The sequence below is a fragment of the Grus americana genome, chromosome 10 (genome assembly GCF_028858705.1).
Source record: "Grus americana isolate bGruAme1 chromosome 10, bGruAme1.mat, whole genome shotgun sequence".
Taxonomy (NCBI): Eukaryota; Metazoa; Chordata; class Aves; order Gruiformes; family Gruidae; genus Grus; species Grus americana.
In genome coordinates, this window is record NC_072861.1 from 12787886 (window position 1) to 12811681 (window position 23796).

Genomic DNA, 23796 nt, shown 5'->3' on the forward strand with positions numbered 1-23796 from the left:
TTCTGAATCACTCCTGGTTTTTCAATTGTTACTTAAAACACTGAATTCACAAGGAAAGACTATGACTTCTCGTTTGTCTGCTAGTGAAGTAACTAAAGTATTTAGAGCCATAGCTAATTCCCACTGAAGTGAGTAAAAAATCAAACCAGAAAGGTTAGGGTTGCAATAGTCCTTTAAACTTTTATTTACAATTTTTGTGGCTAATTCAGTCAAGGGGCAGGTACAAAAGCTTTACCTTTACACATAATTAATACCCCACATCAGTCTTTTAAAAGATGGGTGCATGCACACAGTGGGAATTAGCATATCGTCAAATAAATCTTTCCTTGGCTGACAAAAAAAAGAGCTGTTAACTAGCATTAATTAACAGTGCACATAGAAGTTGCTGGACGCTGTAAGGCGTTCATTTTGCTGCTGTTGGCCATGTGAGAGAAATAAGGAACGTCTTCACTTTTTACGCCCTCAGGCGGGAGGCATGGGTATGTACTTGAGTCCGTACATACTGCTGCTGAAAGTGCTGCTACAAGATCAGTTTTACAACCTTGAGGTTCATGCCCACCAGCTGTGAAGTAAAAGTGAATGATCATCCACAGAAGAAATTAATTTGAAATCATTTGCATAATAGCATTCTAGTGTTTTACATACTTGCTGCAAACTCCTACTTTACTGATCCTACAATTCCTACAGCAAATCAGATGTGTTACAGTCATCTCACTACATAATCACTCCCTTGGCACTGTTAGATTTGTGTACTCAATGATACATTAAAAAAAATTGATCATGTAATTTAAGATGATGTGCAACATATATGCCAAAGGGGACTGCAATAAAATTACATATTCTACATTCTAATTCTGTGTTTACCTTGCTTTTGAAATTCTTTTTGAGTTTAATACTAGTTTAACATTATTTCAGTACTTTAATTATTGGTCAACTCTGGGACATAAAGACAGGGCAGCAAGAATAATCCTTCAAAGATAATGGCTTCTAATAATAAATGACTACTAGATTTCTCAATTTTGTAGCTTCAAGAAATGCTAATAGTGATACTAAAAGGAGTATGAAAATGAAACACACAGATGAATGTGTCAAAATATTTGCAATACTCCGTACCAGCAGTTTCTGTTTAGGATACTGGCAGAAAGAGTACGTACTTGGAAATGCTGAGCTTTTATAACTAAAGTGCCAAAGTTTTGGAGCTTCCAAATGTCTTGGTAATTCTGAAAGCTGTTTTACCTTGAAACCAGGGTAGTTATAGCTCTAAAAAGAGAAGAAAACATTTAGCAAGTAAAGTTAATTATTATGTTCCCTTTGTGTTAAATAGCTGTTCCAATGAGAAAATACTATTTCAAACATACAACCAATTTTTTTCTAAAGTAAAATTTAAAAAATATTCTAGAATAGAGGTGTTCACTTACTGGTGAGCCCATTTTATAAAAATACTTTCTTTAGCAGTTGCTTTCTTTTATTATCCTTAAGAGTCTGTAAAAGTACATGAAATGATCACTTCAATCTTTGATGAGGTTTGTTTCCTGTGAGTTTCTTCTTTCTCAAAAATTTATTTTCTATCAGAAAATTATTAAACCCATGCCAAATTTCTGAGATGTCTCAGAAGAATCTAACAAAGGATTTGTTGTTTTTACATATCTCAATATTTTCTTCAATAGAAAGTTTAATTGAACTTTAATAAGCCAAATTACAAATTTTGAATCATTTAACATACTAACTCAATAGGTTATTACTAATTTATGGTCCAGTTTTCTCATTATTCACATTAATATTTCATTAATATTTCAAACAAAGAACCTGTTCATGCCTGGTTATGCCTGAAGTCTAACCAGCATCCAAGAAATACCAGGATCCAGACATTTCAAACTACCAGACACATTTGTTCTCCTTCAAGTCCCTTGCCTAGCACATTGGAAAGTCCCAGACACTAGGCTCTAAAGATTTGACCATAATATGCCATATGAATAAACGTTATCATCATATTTACACTGTATTTGGAATTTCCATTACCCAATATATCCAAATTCATGTAGTCTTAGAAAAATTGACTGACTCTTGAATGAGTGAATCTCAAAACTTTGTTTTCCCTTGGTTTGGTATCAGAGGTATCTCTTTGACTTTCAATTTAAAGCATATTCGTAAGACAGAACGCTGTGCACTTTTTTTACACATAAAGTAAAAAAGCTCACCTCTACATTTCTGCCCTTTGACTCCTCAACGTATCTGGCAGCCTGAAAAATGTTTAAATACTTAATTCATAATTAATGGTATTTCACACAATGATATAATTATTTTCAGCTAAGACAATTCATACTATGAACTGTGAATATACTTCAGATAAGGAGCAATGGTCTAAAATTGAGAGTTTAGGTGACTACAAAATACCTTTGGAGATATAAAGAAAAAAAAGTACTTTTTCAAGTTGTTCTCCCCCAGCAAACATACAGAGATAGGTGTAATCCCACTTCTGGATCCAAGGAAAAGGCTTGAACATTTGGTCTTTGTTGTCTAATCCATAGAAAGAATTAAAAATATGTAATATAGCTGTGCTTTCCCCATCTCACCTGTCTGAGTCAGAACCTCCTCTGCATCAATTTGCTCAGTAGCAATGTCTTAAAAATACTAGCAAGGTTTAGCTAGAAAAAGAGCCTGGATTGATGATTTCATTGATTAAAAGCTCTAATCAGGAAAAGATTTTATATAGATAGATCTACATCTAAATGTGTATGTGCACAAAACCTAACACACTGTATAGTCATACTGCATCACTGAAACGATTGGAAGGCTTAAAAATCACCATTTTGGTCTTTCTGTATGTCGCATCTTTCCTTTATAACACCAAGATCTGTGGAGAACAACATGTTTTCACAGAATTTTGCCTGCGCTTTGTTTAGGCCTGAAACAAAATGTTTCTAAACCCCAGGCAGAATCAAGACTTTAGCTTATTAGAATTTTTTTAATTATAAACTTGACCCTTCACACTTGCAAACTGAAGAAAGCTGTAAACACTTATCTGGGCCAATGTCTGTTGGTTACTCTGTTCAAGGGCAGTAAGATTTTCCTCTAGATACGCTGGTCCACATTGTAATAAAAATATTTTTTCAGCATGATTCTCTAGTTCAGTGATACATGTGTCTATTCTCTTCTCCAAATCTGAGAGTGGACTGACATTCAATGGAACATGTTCCTATAGATATTTACATATAACATTGAAGGAATAATCTTTTTGTAACTTATCCACCAAGGGATAAGGCTCATCAAGAGAGATACAATTTGGTCACTCCTGCAATCAGTACATAGTAAAAATAGTGGTTTCTGAAAATTATAAAAATGCAAAGATTAAATTAGGTAATCTGTGAACTTCATTTTGCATAAAGAATTGTAATACCAGTATAAATGCATTTTACATATACCTTCTAAGTAGACCACGACTTCCTCCTCTCCCATGTACTGCATTCAGAGATGATTACATCATCTCAAAAAGACAGAAAAACATAAATAGGCCAGGGAGGCCCATTGTAGCATACACAGAATAATTTAAAAGCCTATAACTTTTTAGTTAGAGAAGGAGATAACTCAAGAAAAAAAGGGTTATTATGTTTCTAAAGAGACAAATAAAATCATGTGCAATTTAGGTTCTCGGAAAGGACAGTAATGCCTTCCATCTGTTGAGAACAGCCTTGGAAGCATAGGAGGAAACTCTGTTCCTTGATCTAGCAAAGAATTTAAACTAGCAGCTTAAATATTTGAGCAAATTGTTGAAGGCAATGGTAGTCATTTGAAGTTAATCATCAAATTGGTCACTCTCCTGAAATAACATACTAAGTGTTAATACGGAGTAATCAATGTGCTTTTAAACCCTCTAGTATAGCTGAAAGACAATGACATGTTCTATCTTAACAGCAGGACAGCAAGACAAATTATTTCTCTTAAAAAAATCAAATTAAATACTAACTATTGATACATATATGTTCATTTTACAGTAAAAAGGGAAAAAGTTAAACCAATTAGAAAATTAAAATATATTAATCTTTTGTTTTGAAATTGTCCCAAATTAAAATGTTTCCATTTTTATGTCAGATTGCTTCTCTTAAAAAATATAACTTTAAAAAAAATTAATTTTTATAATTAAATGTTTCACCTATCAAAATACTTGAACATTTTTTGGTTTTCTGTTCCTGTGAGAGAAGAGGGTCTGGTTCAAAACAAAAGAGCAATTTTTCTCATAGCTCTGTAGCTAAAGGCTTTGAGTGAATCAATACTTGCAAATAATGTAAGCAGGTCAAAAGGAATGTTCTGTTTCCTCCAAAAAGAATGTAATTTTGATGAATCACTGGCAACCACATTATATTAAATTCTTTAACAAAATACAAAGGCATATTCAAAGATTTCCCCAGCAGTCTTATCTGTAAAAGAAAAGAAAAAAGCTCATTAAAACACAAAACTAGCTATTCCCCTTTTCATACTCATCAGAACTTTTCGCCTCAGGGTGCAGGATCTTCTGTTATGTTAGTAATGCTGTGGACTGATCAAATATTTTAAACAAAGCTTGATTCAGTATCATCACTCAAGCATGCTCCCAACAACAGAAAATTGCAGTACAGCAGAGAAAAAATTTTTCTCCATGGTTTAGCTTTGAGAAAAGGGGAAGTTAACAACAGAGAGGCTGCTCTCTTAAAGGTCTGCCGTTTCTATGAACCTCTTAGTTTCCAGTGCCTGAGGGTCTTGGAAATACTATCTAGCACAAACTCAATTCTCAATATTTACATTCACATGGCTTTGCTCAGGACCTGACTCCTGCATGTTCACTTCACCATACACATGGGTAGTTAAAATAATAAGTAGTCGAACTCACCAAATCTTGAGACCATAAGAATTCTTCAAAACTAAAAGGAAGATTTTGCATTTTCTGCTGATATACAGTACGGATTGTTCTCACCAGAACGTCTTAAAAAATCCTAAGATAACACATATTAGCAAATATTTAGATAACTAAAATGACAGTCAAAGCTATCGCTATAGCCTATAAAGAGCATGCTCATTGTAATTTCTTCCAATAAACAGAAGACTAGGACACATTCTTAGATGTCAGGAAACATACTAAAATTGTGAAAGATATGTAAGGACACTTAATCATAAGGGCAGAACTTCCATTTTCTTCTCAGTACCTCTATACAAAATATTTATACTATATTTATGTATTTCTAAAATACATACTGAAGAAAAAGTGAATGTCCAATCACCTAGCAAATCTGCTCTGTTCTTACATTTTCAGTTTTTGTTTAGAAGACGGAAGAAATGTGAGAGTCGCAGATTAGCAAACGGCTTACTGAAATCAATCAACTGGTATCTTCTGAGTTCAGTATAATTAAAACCTCAAACTTTACACTGTTACATCTGAGCAGAAACCAAGTCTGAGAAATATTGGTTTGAAAAAATTATCTTTTTAGTAAACTGTGAAATTAAGAACCCCAAACAAAAATTATATAGCTGTGTTAAAATCACAGCTTTTGTGCAAATAACTGTATAGAATAAAAGTATACAAAGAAGTAATTCAGATTTCAGAACCTGCTTTTAAATGATGAGCAGGGTCTGTTTGTTCCCAAACAAGAAGTTCTGGATTAACCACCCAATGAAATCATTCAAATAAAGTAAGAGATGGTACACTTCATAAAACCTTCTATAATTAAGTTTGGTAAGAAAGAATTTTAGAAACTATTATAAAAGTCATCTTTGTGTCCAATAAACATTTTGTTATTTCCACATAATTAACTACCGCACATTGAGATGTATTGTCACAGCATAAGGAGATAAAAAAATATGGATGGGAAATGCAGCCCTTTTTTCCTTACTACTGCAATGTATTACATACTGCTGGCATGAAAAATGGATCAAGTCAAAACAAATAACAACAGAATGCTGCAGAAATCCTCTGTCACCGAACATGACACCACTGAAGTCAGTGAGGTTTTTGGGGTGTAACTGAGACCAAAGTTTGGCATAAAAGCTGCCTACAATGTCAACTTTTTCCACTAAGTCTGTTACAACTAATAGATCACAGACTTTATTTCATTGAGTCAAGAGACATATTCTCTATACCAAAATTACTGTTTTAGTGTAGTCACTTCAACCTAAATATTCAGTTACTGAACACTGAATATTGGCTAAATGCTACTGTGGAGCAGCATCCTCAACCTGGCCAAGGAATGCCACAGAAAAGATCCCATGTCCTATTTAGAGAGATGCAAAACAAGAAAGGAATACAGCAATGCAATTCTTCCAGCCCTTGGTGTCAACCGTAAGTATGGATCAAGCACACTACTGGGTGGGGGTGGGGAAATACAGGTATAAAATCTAAGTGATGCAGCTTTGCTGGAGTTAACAAGGGAGTGACACAAACCCTTCAGCCTCCCATCGCAAGCCATGGTTCCCAGGTACTGCTACCAAGTGGACAGGCCACACAGGGTAGCACCAGCTCCAGTGGAGGAAACGCCTCAAAAGGAGTAAAGCACTGGGGCCTTCCACGTGGGCTGGGAAAACCTGAACGGAAGCCTGCTGGAAAGGATGGATTTCTCCCTCCAGGTAACAGGATGCGGTTTCTGGTCAGGATTTTGTGACAGAAAAAGTGGAAAAGCCAGTTTCGAGTGGGAGGCCCTCAAATAAACACAAAATCCCATGTTAAAGATGACCCGTTAGGAGCCACTCTCTGCTCGGGCTGCTCTGAGCCGTCCTCCTCTAGCGGGGGTAACCGCGAGTCGTAGCCAGCCAGCTGGCCGTGGAGATGTGCGGAGAGGAGGACACGCCGCCGCGGAGAAGGACCCTCGGGACCCCGTCAGTCAGTCAGTCAGTCAGTCAGTCAGTCAGTCAGTCAGTCAGTCAGTCAGTCAGTGCGGGGCTGTCACGCGGCCCTTCAACGGCCGCGGGCGGCACGCGCGGGCCATCACTAAGGGCTCCTAGCAACCGTTCCCCGCCGAAAAGCACTTCCCCGGGCACGCTCTTCCGTCTCTCTCCTCCCCGCGGCGGCCGCGCCCGACACTTTCGTTCCGGAGCCTGTGAGGGCCGCAGAAGAGACGGGCGGTCTTCTGCGGCGAGCGCCGGCCCGCGGAGGGGCTGGAGCCGAGGGAGCGGGTGAGGAGCGGTGTGGAGCGGAGCTCCCCGCCCAACCCCACCGCGAGGGCGTCGAGGCCACGGGGAGGGGGGGGAAGGAGGCAGCGCATCTCTGGCAGCCGCGTGGCCCGTGAGGGCCAGGGGGCCGCGACGGGGGTGGCGGGACCTCGGGGCCGCGTGTGGGGCGGCCTGGCAGCTCTCCGCCGTGGAGGGCCCCAGACCGCCGCCGTGGCCTCCAGCTAGGCCGGCGCGCGGTAGGAGGCAGCTTTCCGCCCTCAAGGCCCTGGTGTCCCTGCGGTGTCGGGCCATTCGGTCACGCCTAGGCTTTTGTTAATTTCCGAGAGACACCACAACAGCAACGGTCCGTGCTCCTCAGAGTTCCGTCGCGTGTCCTACAGCCTGCTTTACGCTGCCCAGGGACTGTCTTGCCGCAGAAGGTCCCAGTCCTGCCCTCCCCTCCCTCCCGGTTGTGGGTGTCGGCAGCAGTGGGCTCTGCAGGCGGAGAACTGACTGACGGCGGTGCTTCACACCGCTCAGCAGAGCCGAGCGAGCGCACGGCAGTAACCGAGATGAGCGGCCTGGCTCCACTTCATGAACTTTACACAAAAACCCCGTGTCTTGACTGAGATTTTAAATTGTCTTAGAATTGCGGTTGGAATGCGGAGGGTACCCTCCAGCAGCACTCATTTTTCTGGGTTTTGGAGATTAGATGTAGATGGAATTGTTATTTACAGTCTTAAAGTTTTCTGTCTGAATCAAGATTTGGATCTTACAAGTTGTGTAGGCTATTGCTGTCTTTTTTTGAGAAGTATACCGTATGTATACTGCTGTACTTTGTGAACAACTATTATTTTGAGACCACAAAGGTTTTCCTGTGCCGTTAGAGCTGCATATCTCTTGTCGGCATCAATAATGAAAGTGCTTGGGGGTGCCATAGTTGAACACCACAGTGCCATAAGACATTATACTGAAAAGAATCAGTTTGCAGGCTGGGAATGCATGTCAAATTATGGGGCCTCTCGCCCTCTTTGCTTCTTGAGGAAACTTGGTAATAATACGGGTTAGTCTGAGATGTAGGATATATTTGCTTTATCTCAGAGATATTTAAAAGCAAATTGCACTATAAAATTTGTATGCACATTAGATTTTGTATTTATTTGAACGGACATCCCTGACCTTTCAAAAGCTAGAGCTTGTAGACGGGGGAGGGGAAGGTATCATAGTATGCATGAGTATTTAATTTTACCAGAAAATAACTACTAATTTTTCTGGGATTAATTTAAATTTTTTATTGGAAAGTTAGCAGAGTGTTTTGGTTTTGTTATTTTTCAATTAAATTACACTTGGTTTTATTTAAACATTTAATTTTGGATCCCATCTCAGGAATTGTTTGTTTGTTTTTTGTTAAACATGACTTCTGTTACATCATTTCACAAGTGTGATCCCTGACATGAAAAAAGTATACCTAAATTAGCTGAAAGTAAATAACTGCAGATGACTTTTTTCATTTTAAATGATACAGCACAGAGTGCAAAAGGCAGTTTATAACTACTGCAGGCTGTGCAGGCTCCCGATTTTGGGCTGCTTTGAAGACCAGAGAGGACCCTGAGTTATCTAGTCCAAAGGTTTCACTACAGCTGTGACTGTGACTATGAACCTCTGCACACAGCAATACTAATTCTGTTTGGATCAAGTATGGGCATCCAGTCATGTTTCTGACGCATTACACAGAGTACACTCTGAAAATTTCGTGCCAGCTGCAGAGGGTAAGATGACCTCTGTCCTGAAGAAAGCCTGAAAAAACCCCATCAAAGTTATTAAATAAATACAAATTTGCAGAATGGGTCTAGACTGAGTCAGCACTTACTATCTGGTATATGAACCACCAAAGCTGTGTTTTAGATCTTGAGACTAATTTTTCAGCCTCAAGCCTTGCTCCTGGAAGATTTCTTCTATCTCATAAAGTTCTGTCAACAGGGATTTCATTCAGGTGTCTTCATTTGCCCACACACAATAAATTTCAGGATAAAGATCTAAATTTGTACAATTAACTTTTCTCTTATGGATTTCTGTCAGGTAGACATTTAATTGATTGTCAATAGTCAGGTTGAAGTGTTTCCCCAAGTTTTTAGACACTGTTCCTACCGATAGAAAAAAAAATACAATTCTGCACAAGTTAAGTGAGCAGGATAACTTGCCTTAGAAAAATGATGAATGTACATACATGTGCACTAAGGATACAGATCTCAAGTTGTTCTTAGCTGTTTATCTCATGCTCTGCTGAAATCTGGTTGGAGTTCTTGGTGCTATAACTGAATCAGATGACTCTATTATTCTTTCTGTTATAGGAAACACCTTCTTTGATGAGTATTTTTTACTAAATAGGATCATACAGAATAATTTCCAATAAATTAGTTCATAGTATCTTCGATTTTTATTTAACAGCTACAACATATTGTCTGTTTCAGCTAACCATGTCTTTAAATTCACCTACACTTTTAAATGAAGAAAACTCCCAAGGACCAAAAAGAAATACTGAATGTTTGGAAAGTCTAGAATTGCAGAGTCCATCATCATTTCAAGATAACCCACTTCACCAATTACAGTTAGCATCGCAAGAAGTACTTGAAAAGGCAAAAAAGAGTGGGAGATCAAAATGCCCCCGATGCAGTAGTTCAAGGATGTTCTATTGTTATACGTGCTTTGTTCCTGTTGAAACTGTCCCTACTGAAGAAATACCGACTGTGAAGGTTAATATTTCTTGTGGATTCTTTATAGTAGTCTTGTGGCTTTTAGTTACTGGGGACAGAGAGCAGTCTGTCTGACCGTTTCTTTTCTGATTCATTCTTTATGGACATTCATCTTTAACACAGCTATAAGTATGAATAAATTTACAGTTAGATAAAATTATTGTTCTTATTTGAGGAACTACGTGGACAAACACTGACAGTGTTCCAGTCCTCACATAAACATTTGTGTATCTACTAGATAAGAAGATAAGCTGAAGTCACTCAGCTTCTCATGCAAATGACTGATTTCACTTAGCTCTTAAAAGTTTCTTTACAGTGCTGTTACCTTCATCCTTCAGTTTCTAAGGAGTCTGGCCAGTACAGTATGCACTGTGAACCGAAAAATATAATTTGTCCATACCCAAGAGTGAATTTTACATAAAATATGAGCTAAAAGGTGTTCCTAAATGTCATGGTTGTATAATTCAGATGACCACTCTTAAAATATAAATAAAGAATACCAAGCGTAATGCCCTTAAGCTAAAATACTTGGCAAAACGATCGGAGGACTGAGAGAGATTTTGCAAAATCACCTAGGAACCAAAATGTATTTTGAAGACACTCTGTACTTTGAAAGCATCATGAAAATACTTTAGAAGTACTTTGGAAGTTTGACCTAATGGATTGAGGTACATTTTCATTGAAATGGCCATTTTTGCAATAGGGTGAATACCTAGTACAGATAAGTATTCATATTTGGGACCATTATATTGCTCAAATTAAGATCATATCTTATTTACCTCATTGATACTATTTCTAGAGGTTTTATCACCCTGCTACTGCAGCATTCCAAATTGCATTCATTGCATACTTAGGAATTTATGTGAAATAAGAGAATGTAACAGGTGCTTCTTATCACTTGCCTCTAGTTTAGTTTTAAACTTATTCAAAGAAAAACATTGTAAAAAATTGTCAAACATGTCTTAATTACATACCCATAGGCATTTCTCCTGGATTTTGCATCAATTTTTGTACCTGTATATGTGATCATTAATATTGCTTATTTATTTCTTTTTCTTTCTTACCATAGTTACCTTTGAAGATTGACATTATTAAACACCCAAATGAAACAGATGGCAAAAGCACTGCTGTGCATGCTAAGCTCCTGGCACCTGATGATGTCACAATTTATAAATACCCTTGCATTCCCGAATATGAAGAAAAAAGACACGAAGTAAGAAATTCTATATAGATAGCTGGGCTTTGTGCTGGGGAGATATGGAGGTATCTTCTGTACTTCCTCCTGCAGTGGTACTGCACTCTGCTGGGAGGGAGTGGGAAGAAAGCACAGTTTATTAATCTAGTCGAGTCCCTCTTGAGCTCTCTCAAAGCTTAGGCCTACAAATGTACAGTGGTCCTCCAAAGCTCGGAAAAACTGTAGCACTATCTAACCACCTTGAATTTCTTATCTTCACCACCTTATACAATGGATAATTTGATTCACTGTGTATCAAGAAGTATTTTGCCCAAACATATGAAAGTATTCAGCTTACAGCAAGTTAAACAGTAGTTAGGTATTTATCATATTCAGCAGCTGCAGTATTTAAACGTCCTTAATTTTTTTTAACGTTAGCTATTACAGAGAAAACCTTCTCAAATGCAACTGTTGTCTATCATAGCCAGCACAGAGCCTGAAAAAAGTGAGCTATGAATTTGGATTTATATGCTCAATTAAATGTGTGAATAATCTGAAATCTAATACTTACACATTTGATGTCATAATTAACACCATTATTATTTGACTACATGAAGAGGATAATACACATATCTCATAGAGACGCTATTTTCTTCAAGGAATGAGTCATCAAGGAAAGCATAGGTGGCAGAGAGGCAGGAAGCTGAAAAAAAAGGAAGAGCAATGGGGAAAGCAGGCAAAAGTGGGAAGAGATTGCAGTGACTGTATTGTCCAGGCTTTCCTAGTCACAGATTCTGAGTGCTGTAATAGCTGCTGAACAAATACTAAGTAAGGCCGTCACTGTTCTTCTTCATGTAAGAGAGTTGTGGGACACAAGAGCAGAAGAGATTATTTTTCTGACCTAAAATTTGTGAATGAAATTAGAAAGTATTCTTTATGGCCTCCCTTCCCCATATCCTGCAATGACAAGTGCAATTTGAACTTCCTCAGGGCTGACGCCATTGTGTTGGCTGAAAAAACCCCTTGTTTTTACAGACGTATTAAGAGTTAGGAGTAGAGGGGTGAAAATGACATTTAATTAAAGATCTCTAATAAGTATCTTTATCCATTGTTTTAACATAGTCTTTTATCCTTTTAGACAACAGAATATTTTTTAAGAGATATTTTGTCTTCTCCTGACTTCAGTGTTTGTGGGTGGGGATAGAAAATTTCTGTTCTTTGATGAAGCAGTTCCTGGTGTTTTATTAGATTTTGTTGACACTCAGATTTCTTTCTTTTCTTCATGCAGATAGCACTTATATTTCCTGGTCCCAATTCAGTTTCAGTAAAAGATATTGCTTTCCATCTCCAAAAATACACTAAGAAAGGTGTTTGTGATAATGATGATGACTGTTCCAGAGAGCCATTTCTTAAGCAAGCAAAAATAGAACTGAAAGAAGAAGAAAAAAATCTGAACGAATGCATCTCAAGCAACAGGAGCAAAGGCACTAGCCTGAAGAAAATAATATTTATTGACAGTACCTGGAATCAAACTAACAAAATAATAACTGATGAACGACTTCAAGGTAAGAAAAAAAAAAAAGTTGAGATGTTATTGCTACAGCAATGATTAAGGGAAATACACGTGTATATAACAGATCTGAGCATGATGTAAGTGTACACCTAACCCTATATCTGAGTATACATGAAAGACACAACAGTTTATTTCAGTGCTGTAGAAGACTTAGAATGGTTTGGTTGGAAGGGACCTCAAACATCATCTAATTCCAACCCCCCTGTGACGGGCAGGGACACCCTCCACTAGACTAGGTTGCCCAAAGACTTCCTAAGCCAAAGACTCCATTACTTTTCATGTCACATAGTTTGTTTTGCAAAACATTCAGACTAGTATTAAGAACATATTTACATTTATTTCTCTCACTTCTGTATTGGAACAAATTTCCTCAGTCTCACAGAATGGAAGCTGTCGTGTTAAACAACAGAAGAACAGTATTTGAGTGACCTCTGAAGGAAGCCAGAAGGATTTGCTTTGCAGGTGGCAATCTGCTTTTTCAGGAGACCCAGGGGAGCATTTTTATACATGCTAGTGGCAGACGGGCCACTAGAAGATGAATGAGGAATCTAGGAGATACAGCACAAGTATGTCATGGCTTGGTTTCTTTTTCTAGTAAAGTTCTTTGTTTCATGGTCATTTCAATGACCTCATGACTTTCCAGACAAAAGGGGAATGCCTGCTTGCCCTCCACATCCATCTCTGAAAGCAAAAACTTGCACTTCTGCAAGGATTTTTTGTCTTACGTTCATTACAAGAAGTATACATTCAAGTATTCTAAATAAAACCACAAAAGATAAAACAATTTAGCAATAGCATTCCATTTCCTTTGAGATAAATACAAGTTTGAAAATACTTTCATTAATGAAAAAGGTGCACTTAGCTGGGAGGCAGGCCATCAGATTTATATGTAATACATCTAACTGCTTACTAGTGCTTGCTTTGCACTGGACCTTAAAAGGAATTTCACAGACTTCTTACACACAAGATGAATGTTGCCTTGCTGTCTAGTCAGTTTGTTAAAGAATCCCACATGTTAGTATAATGTATTGGCTAATTAAAATCCTGTTACTAAGTATTTAGTTTAACAAAAAGCATACTCTATCAAATAAATTGAAGTATTACTGTAAAGATTAGAGTAATTGCATGATGCGAGTTACTGTAAAGCATTTTGAACTTATTTTAAAAGGGTGAATTTAAGAAAAGTAACAGGCAGTCAGGGAAACTGAAGATTTCTGTGGAAGCTTACACAGTACATCAGTGAAAAAATTGTGATTATTGTTACTCTGCAGTTCTTGAAGAATGGTTTCCAGTTACCCCATCTGAATACTGATCTGGTGGACTCCTCCCTCCTTTCTAGAACTCCATCTCTTCCAGCTGTGTTCCAGGTCCTCTGCTTCCCTAAGCACCTTTCAGGATCGCTGTAAGGTGTGACTAGTGTCATGCAAGTCAGTCTCTTTTATCCACACCCAAGGGAGTATTTTATGCTCCCTACAGCAGGTATAGCAGTGTGCACAACCCATGCGTTCATTGCTTTCCTTAGTGCCCATCGTAAAGGATGTAAGATGCATTAATACTCCTTTTAGAATTGCAGTTTTGCCTTCCAAGATGAATGGGGCAGAGATTCCTTAGGCATAAACTGATGAAATTTTTATGTTGTACACGCATGAAAATAGACAACTGTTGCCATTTTTCAATTTAACTACAAATGAAGTCATCATCCAACAAAATATTCTTCCATATATTAAAGTTCAAAAAGGAGTGTTCATAATACCAAATAAAAAGTAATTGCTGTACTTCTTCATGAAGATGAAATTAGAAGATATACTACATGGAAACATTAATGAAGCCAAGAAAGTGTAAAGAAAAGCCTTGTGTTTTTAAGCCTGCATTTATATAGAGAATAAATCTAGCTAATTGCACTGCAAGAGAAAGCAAATGAGTACATCAATCTTAAGAAAAACAGCATAGAAAACTTGGACAAAAAATACTTCTATATCTTCTTGGAAAAGTGGTACAATGTATCTTTAGAAAGCAAAACTAAATCACTTGTGTTAAAGACAGGAAATACTTGAAAGTTGGTTATGTCTAGGATTGATTACTTCATTAAAAGTGATCACTAGATCGGAAAGGAAACAATTGTATCTAATGTTAATGATTACTTTCTCCTATGAGTTATGAAGCTTATTGGCAACATCAACATGGTTGTTAAAGAAACAGATTGCTTTGGTATTTTTTCCTTTAAGTTTGATCCACTTTGTATTAGCCAAATGTCTACTTTATTAGCTTATACATTCTCTTGTACAAGGCTGAATCATATATCTGCTTTAGTTGTTTGGGTTTTTTAAGTTTCTGTGCTTGCTTTCATTTCTACAAGAAAATAGTCATCTTTGCCTGTGCACAGCTAGGATATCCGAGAGCAGTAAGTTGATGTTTTCTGAGGCAAACTCCCATCATCCTCTTATTTCTGACAAATTTCTTGTCCTCATATTTTCATCTTTCTTCTCTCAAAATCACACTCAGCAGTGTGGTGTCAAGAAAAAGTGGGAGTTCTGTTACGAGTTTCCACATTCTTTCTAAAATAACATGCTGATCCAGGGGGGTATAGCAGAGGCAAGGTGAATCCAAGGTATGTAAATCCCTTCTTCTTCAGCCTAAATCCATAAGTTACTCATAAACCTTGGGAATCTAAAAGATTTGGAAAGGAGCAGTATTCCTGCCTGAAATAGCATTCCTCTTTAGGAAATTAACAGTATAATTAAAATAACAATAGGCACACTAGTAAGACTTAGATTCTTACTAGCTTCCATAGGTACAAACCATAATTAGTCATTACTTAATTTTCTGCACTGGTATTTCTTGAACTAGTGGATCTGCCTGTTCATTATACAAACTATAGGGACAAAGAGGTGATGGAAGGCTCAGAGTAAGCAGCAGGCTTCAGCACGTGTGTAAACTTTACACCTTACATAGATCTTATTGATAAGAACTTAGAATCTCTTAGATGTAATGTCAGTGACCAAACAGGAATAATATAGGATCCTACAGGTTTGAGCATTTGATTATTCTAGTGGAGCGAGCACAGGGACCATGCTGTGATAATAGAGTGTGGCACATTAGGAAAAAAACAGAGGCTTAAGGAAAGGTGGGAGATCTCTGAAAGGTATTTTCTGCCATAAGACACATATACAGGAGAATAACTTTTGTAAGGAAAATTTGGTTACGTTACCAAATTAAAGATAGCTGTATTTCCATTTTGCTTGATTCATAGAAATGTTTATTTCTAATGAGCTTAAAGTGTGTGGGTGCTAAAAAAGCAAAACCAACATGTTGATTTCCTTAGTATTGTAAGCTTTCATATGAACAATCTATTTGTAATAAAATATTGCCTTTTGACTGTATAGATACAAATAAAGTACAGATGATAGAAACATGCTCAGTAAACTTTAACTCTTGACTCCCTCTTTTTTGTTACAAAACTCCTAAAATTCTATGTTTGAAATTAACTGCTCCTGCATTTGTGGTAAGCTCAGTAGTGTCAGTGGTCTTGCCTTCAGTGAACACTTGTTTGTATTCAAACCACAAACAGGAGGAATCATCCCCTAAATTTAGTTCACTGCTGTTAAGGTGGAAACATTGCTGAACTTGAAAGTTTTCACTTTGGTTAAGGCTGAGAATTCAAGTATTGAAACCTCTTGAGGGAAACAAGGTTAATGCAGTTTCCTGTTAATAATTTTGAATGCACATAGGTATAGGATTATTATTAGAGGTAATAATTAGGCTACATTATTTTTTAATTTTTAATTCTGAAATACCAACAATAACATTTAAATTCAGTGCTGGAATCTCCTGTTCACTTAAAAAAAAATGCTGTAGGAAAGATTTCTTTTACTATGCAAGACATCATACATAACTAACTGCAAAGCAAACAACTAAATCCATCTTGAAATTACTCTGTAAAGTAGTTCAAATGTAGTTTGAAGGTAAAAAGTACAGAATTACGAGTGCTGGCCTATAGGCCAGTTTGTGCTCCTGAATTTGGACCTTACTGAAACTTCTCTGTCCATCACTTCCAAGCAATTCTTAAACCGTATTGTTATTTATACTATTATTTGTACTAAACCATCCCATGACACACATTTAGTATCTGATTTTAACATTTAGAAAAATATAATTTAACAACCTGATGCTGGTATTATTGAGATGTATATATGCTATTCTTTATAATCCAGCCGTCCATCCTGTTTACAAAGTGATTATACATTAAGGTGGTTTTAATTGTGAGTAGTTTGTGCATCTTAAGGAACATAAAGACCAAGATACATGTTTAAAATTCTTCTGAATAATAAAACAGAGACTATAGTAGATAAAAGATTTTCATATGCCATACAGAGACCAAATTTCTTTCTTTCATCTCAAGTGGGAATGCTTTTAGTTTTGAATAAAAATAATGACCAGATTTTGTCATACTTACTCCTGAGTAATCCCAGTGAGATTTCAGCTACTTAACAAGCATAAATGAAGAGTGTCTGGCTCTTAGCAAATATTCCTCAGTTCAGCAAAACTAGCAGTCTGAGGGATTCTGTTTTACACTTGAAATGTATTAGCTTTGCAAAAGATGAAGTTTGTTAAGCGGTTTATGAACACTGATGAGTCTTTGTAGGTGTGGGTTTCACTCTTCCCATCTGAAGAGACCCTGGAGTTTACTGAGGGCTGTGAGGCTGTATGAATGAAAGGATAACCTATAAGTTTTAATTGCAAATATGAGGATGTAACCTAGAATTTACAGCATTTTTTCATCAAATTTCAAAGTGGTCCACAAAGGAGGATAAAATTATTGCCTCCATTTTACAGATGAAAAATGGAGGTACAGGAAGAGAAATTATTTGCATACAGGCATCTAACAGGCTAGCAGCAAAATCAGAAAAAAAACACTAAAGACTTGTTTGGCATCCCATCCAACAATCCACATTGTCTAATCTATGCAATTTTTTTGTCTTGACAGGGTTGTTGCAAATTGAGTTGAAGACAAGAAAAACTTGTTTTTGGCGTCATCAGAAGGGAAAGCCAGATACGTACCTTTCCACAATAGAAGCAATTTATTATTTCCTTGTGGACTATCATCAGGAGATTTTGAAAGAGAATTACAAAGGACAATATGATAATCTGCTTTTTTTCTTTTCTTTTATGTACACATTGATTAAAAATGCCAAATGTTGTGCAGGAAAAGAGTAAGATGTCTTTCTATAGGTAAGTAACACTACAGTTTGTTTCTTTTGTAATGATAAAGTGCAAAAACATAACTATTTTTATCTAATTGAAATCTGGAAATAAATAGTAGTCTTAATAGCTACAGCATTTGTCCAGAAGTAAGCTGCAGACCTCATGTCCTGCACACTTGAGATTGCAGAACTACTCAAATGAGCAGTCTGATTAGAACTAATACATTTGAAAACAGTTATGCTTTGCTAAATACTGCTGTGTTTGAACCTACGGGCCTGATATGCTCATCACATCAAGAGTATTTCCTGAGGTGGGGATAGAAGGACTTGGCCCCTCTTGCCATAAGGAATTATCTAACTATAAAAAGGAGTTAGCGTGCTAGCTTTTTATTATTATTAATACTTTGTTTCAGGTGTTTTCTTTGTGTTTTATTCAGTAATACTGATTTCACTTTTATGTCATCAAAGCTTACTGAAATTATGGGGATGGTATTTAACTGGAGGGGACGAACAGACCAATACAAAATGAAAGACCACATTAATTAAGTGAATAGAATATAAATTGTGTACTTTCAAGATTAATTCTGGAAAATTGTCCTAGTATTAGAAAAGAGCGATCTCCTTAAACATCATTATACAGTGCATGATTTCTATAGTACCATTCACATACTTTTATATTAAGACTATTCTCAACTTCTTGGAAAATTTTAGACTTCTTTAAAAAATTAATTTAGTTAGTGTTTATTATTATTATGTAATATCATTACTATTTTGGGGAACACTAGCTTAACAAATGTCACTATGGCATATCATAAGCAGTAAAATTTTGTAGATGCCACATATTTGTATTCTAAGCAGCAGAAAGAGCTCATTGGACTGCAGGAGTTGTCTGAAAATGTAAATCTTTTTGCAGGACCGAAGACAAAGTAATTTGCAGAGACAAGAAACAGGGAAGATGGTGGTTCCGACCACGACATTTCTGACAAGACTTCCTTAAATTAGGCAGACTATGAATCTGCTGTGTTTTTTCTTTTGCAGTAATAGTGCAAATTCAAACAGCATAAATAACACTTTGTCTGCGCTGATGAAATTTTTGCTGGTATGTGTAGCACTGCTGTCATAGTCATCACATGTGAATGTAATTACACAAATGTGACTTTGCCAAGCTATACCGGTACAGCTAATGCTGGCAGAGGTAATAGACCTAAGCTATATTTTTACAAGCAGAGTTATATGAATATATTTTTCTCATACTAGAATGTTCTGCCAGAAAAATTCATATTGGTAAAAATTGTTTCATTAGAAGTGTGATGTAAGATGGATAAATGTTTCTGAATATTCTCAGAAGTGTTACTTAAAAAAATAAATCTTGTCAGTGACACAGATTGAAAAGATTATTTTTTAAACAAAAATTCTGAAGTTTGTTGTATATTTTCCTCAAAAAAAATCTACCTAAATTATCACCTGTAGCATACTCTCCAGGAGGGTACACTCATAGCCTGGTGAAGATAGAAACAGTGCTGTGAAAAATACTTCAAGAAAGTCTTTTTATGCATACACAGCAATCCACACAGGCTCAAACAACTGATTTATACTATGTTTTTTAATGCTTCAAGATATTGAAATCAAAGTTAATATTGCTTAAAACACAAGATACAAATACACTCTCTCTGCAAGTCATACTTATCTTCAGATTTGTATGCTTATCTGCACAAGTGAATGCATGTAAAAATGCATTTCAGTGGACAACCGAAACATTTCCATTTGCAGAAAGAAATGCTAGTTAAGTTACATGAGTGCACATGAAGCGTGCATGAACTATAACAGCACCACAAGAAACACAGGCTTGAAGTCAGAATGAGAAAGATAGTTTTAAATATACATATATATTGACTTCATGTGCCAGGCAATGAGAAAAATCAGCAGTCATGTCTCGGTGCTATTGAAACAACACGTTTCTTACTCATTTGGTTCTTATTGCTATTGAGAGGTTATTTTGGCTTTTTACAATGATTAATGCTATTTCCTTTGGTATGAATTTTGATAGTCTTTTGACATTTCCATCTGTTGTTGTATTTCTTAAACAATGATTGTTGTAATATTTTTTAAAAATCACACAAGTATAATAGCTTGAGAAGGAAACTTTCACCCACTTTAAACAAACAAAAATAAAATGAACCCACTGACCTAATGTTTTACAAGAACCAGAGAGAAAAATCGGGGCGGGGGGAGGGGGAGTTACTTCCAAGACACATTTCCCTGAAAACATGTTTTTTTATTTAAGAAGCAGAGGTCAGATAAAAGCTTATATAAGCTGTTCTTTGTTACTTTTGGAAAATAGTTTCATAAGGTTAAAAATGGTTTCCAAATTTAAGTTTTGTGTACCTCACTTTATTTGAACAATGGGAATTAAGAATCTATTCCAAAAGTAAATTCATTTTAATTCTCAGGTGAAATCAATGTACAGAAAAGATTTTAAATCTGGAACACTGTGTCCAGGCATTGGGTTCAGATTCTTTTTCTTCCACTGCAACCTCAGTGTAATGCAAGAGTCATTCTTACACCAAGTGACAGAGGAACATCTAATATCTGTAATTAATTACGGTCTGTTGATATTCCCATGATAACCTTTTATGAGGGCAGGAAGGAGGTTATTGTCACTTCTGCTGCAAATCTGTTCTGAGCAGCAGATGTAGTTTCCCCTTCTCTCCCATCTCCTGCTCTCCCCTCTGTAAAAACATTTAAATCCTCTATTTAATTTCAGTACTGGTATAAGCCGCCAAACCAACCGAAGTTATCTACCTCATACTGAAAATGTCTCAATACCACTGATACATTTTTCCAGCTTTGAGACTAAAGAATAATTTTCTTCCACCAAATGAAAGCAATCAAGTGGTTAATCCTTTTTTCAAGTGCAGTTAGCAGCACTGACCTCCCTGTTCTTTAAAATGAGGGTCATGGGGAGGTAAAGACCAGTTCTGGGCCTTTTCTTTCATATCAGAATGCTCCTTCACTAACTATCTCTTCTGTTTCCAAAGACATCAGAGAGCAAGGGGAAAAACAGGCTTCCACTTCCATTAGCAGTAACTTAAACAGCCATAAGTTAAAGGGGGAGGAAAAGGAAGAGCATCTCTATCTATCTCCTTTCACAACAGAAGACATCTGGCCTCCTTTGGGGAGGCCCCAGATAACAAAGAACCTGTCATTACAAACCTCCCCGATGTGTTCAGAGAACCATTTTACCTGCAGTCTGGCTCATTCATTTCCTGCCACTGAAGCCATCTGCTTTTGCTTATTGTAGGTATTTTTGTTCTTTCTTTGGCCAGGAGCGTGAAGTGGCTTCACTTTAGCATGCCTGTATGCTTGGTCAGAGGGAGTATTTAATCCTTTTCTCAAAATGAATAAGAGAGGGAGCTACAAAAAACAATTCCTTTCCTGGAAGGTAGCACAAATGTCATCCAAGCCTAGGTTGAATAAAGGGTCATGTCAGTGCATGGGGTAAAGATAAGTTGAGATTGAAAAGAGATGGTAACTTGGAATCTACAGGAGAACCTTCCCAAGCACTTGTAATCTCACCTGATTTAAATCCTTTGCTACTGCTTCTTGCAATTTTTTTTCCAGTTTGAGTCCATCTGGTTTTCCACATAGGCTTCTTCAGGCCCAAGTGCAGAGTAATGTAGTGATCTGGCTCTTGCTTTTCTCTTGCACTGAGTTTCAGTATTTTGCCTGAATGCTTTAAAAATCAGTCTATTTTCATAAATTATGATCAGACTTTTATAAATTGTAACATGATATGAAAATCCATTCCACCTATCCGTATCTTTGAAAATACTAAAATAAGGAGGGGGAAAAACTTCCTGGTAATTTCCCATCATTTACTGTAATGCCATTAATATACTCCCAGGTGCCATTAACTCATGTCTCAAAGTATTCCAAAAAGCTGTGCATCAGCTGAATTCAATAGTTTTGCAACACAAAACTTAATGGTGACTGCAGCAATGTTAAAACAGGGAAGCTTTCCCACTAAGATAAAATAATCGTGTGGCAGTAAGATGCTGATCTATTGATACCAGAATATGAGGTCACCCATTATGGTACTGAACAACTCAACATAATTCCTGAACTTTTGTCCCTTGTCTTGAGACATCATTTCAGTGAAATGTGTTGATTTTGACTGGTGGTTAGTAATACCAACATTCAAAGTAAGAGTTTATATGAAAAATTTAGAACATTCTTCCTGTTCACTTGTTGGGAAAGAACACATTGCTACCATTTTAGGGATTCTGAAGAGAAACAGGATTCTGTAGAATTTTGAAAGTAGCGTATCACATTAAATTTTAAAAACACTCGTAGTGGTGTGGTTTCTACACCACTACCTGCCACAGAAAAATCAATTTTTTCTTGAGTCCCACAGCAAGAGGTGGGAACTACTTCTCTAATGTAAAACAGACTTTGTATTTTCACCTCACTGAAAACAGAAATTTTTGTCTAATTTCAGCAATGCTGGTGCTGTTATCACATTCAAATCAGTTATGATTTTGCTGCTGACTTTTCAGACCACTGGTGTTGCAATAGGATGTTTAGAAACATACCACAGAAGAGTGAACAGAAGAGAATGCTCCACACCAGGATACCCAAGATTGAGTCCTACTCAACCTGTGATCCTGTGCATTTCACTTTCCTTACCTGTAAAGTTAATTTCTGCCTCTGAATAACACATCTCTACATATGAAGCTGGGCCCATAAGCCAGTTAACTCAGCATGAAATCTAAAGGCTGAGTATTATTACTTTAAAGGTTCTGATGGTAAAATTTTCCAACAACAGGGATAGAAGACCTATACAGAAGTATGTGTAAATATATATACTTCCCTCCTAGCGATAAATGTATTAGGACAAGCCAAAGATTTTCCTCTATGCTGTTTCTGTCTTAGGGAACGTAAAGACAAAGAAAATCAAAGTGTGGTATCGGAGTTTACAAAACTGAAGAATAAATTGTTATATGTACAGAGCAAATGTATATTTTAATTAGATACAGACATATAGCTGAGCCTGTGAATGTACACAGATGAGTAGTTTGACTAGGAAGTCATTTAAGTTTGGGTACACTATCCGGCATAGGGCTGTATTATCCCTCCAAACAGTACACTGGAAAAACAAATAATATTTCATACCTTTTCAGCATTCTGAATATCACTGCTAATGAGTCTAGTGTCATTCCCTACCCTTGTCTCAAAGTATCACATTTTCTTTGCATCTCTAATCAACAATGAAGTATTATGATTTGTGTAAAAAAAAAAAAAAGTTAAGCACATCCATCCAGGCTTAACAGGGCATGCCAAGAGAGGCCAAAGGGATAAACAGGTTATTCCAAAACAATTAAGAGAGTAAAACTGCAAAGAAAAATTTAGGGAGTGTTGAACTACACAGAAATTCTGACTCACCTGCACAGAGGAAATATGGATCATGCTCCGCCATTTGTTTAGCAGAGAAGAGGAGAAAGGAGCAAGAGCGCACCCACCCTGGTAACTAAGGAAAATGCATTTGCCTCAAGTAATTGCATGCATGAACACCTGCAGTGAACATGCACATGTAACGACCCTTGATGGAAAATTCATATTATATATAATGCAACATGATTTTTTTTTTTCTGTCTTTTGATTACTCACTGGAGAATAAAATAAACCAGAATTAGTGTTTCTCTGATGTTTTTTATTAATAATATACAATTAATTTACAAATTCCTTGGTTTATGCTAGTATTTACTCTATTGCAATGTAATTTTATTACCAGAAAAAAGCATGTAAACCTATTAATGTAACTAAATTTTGTAATGTAACTTCTGTCCTACCAAACTGAGATAAGACCTGGCCTTTACTCTGAGAATATATTTTGTGCATATGATCTGGAATAACACATAACTTTAGTAAAACAAGTTGTGAGGAAAATAACATGGACTCTATTTTTTGCTTTATGTCTCAGTA

The 23796-nt window shown here is 36.7% G+C and overlaps 1 protein-coding gene and 1 pseudogene across 1 annotated transcript; one reads left to right on the plus strand and one right to left on the minus strand.

The window, feature by feature from the left end:
* Nucleotides 1-359: 359 nt before the first annotated feature.
* On the minus strand, nucleotides 360-4915 carry LOC129210851 (uncharacterized; annotated as a pseudogene).
* Nucleotides 4916-7058: 2143 nt separating this feature from the next.
* On the plus strand, nucleotides 7059-23747 carry DTWD1 (DTW domain containing 1). The gene is made up of 6 exons (XM_054837310.1): nucleotides 7059-7137; nucleotides 9585-9866; nucleotides 10936-11079; nucleotides 12329-12605; nucleotides 17598-17842; nucleotides 18728-23747. Exons 2-5 carry the CDS (start codon nucleotides 9591-9593, stop codon nucleotides 17825-17827), a joined length of 927 nt encoding a protein of 308 aa, XP_054693285.1. The 5' UTR covers nucleotides 7059-7137; nucleotides 9585-9590; the 3' UTR covers nucleotides 17828-17842; nucleotides 18728-23747.
* The last annotated feature ends 49 nt before the right edge of the window (nucleotides 23748-23796 follow it).

Excerpts from the sequence above, each read along its gene's own strand:
- DTWD1 (XM_054837310.1), top strand. The coding sequence starts at position 9,591 with ATGTCTTTAAATTCACCTACACTTTTAAATGAAGAAAACTCCCAAGGA. Across the intron at positions 9,867-10,935 it reads AAGAAATACCGACTGTGAAG|TTACCTTTGAAGATTGACAT; the intron begins GTTAATATTTCT and ends TTCTTACCATAG. Across the intron at positions 12,606-17,597 it reads AACTGATGAACGACTTCAAG|GGTTGTTGCAAATTGAGTTG; the intron begins GTAAGAAAAAAA and ends TTGTCTTGACAG.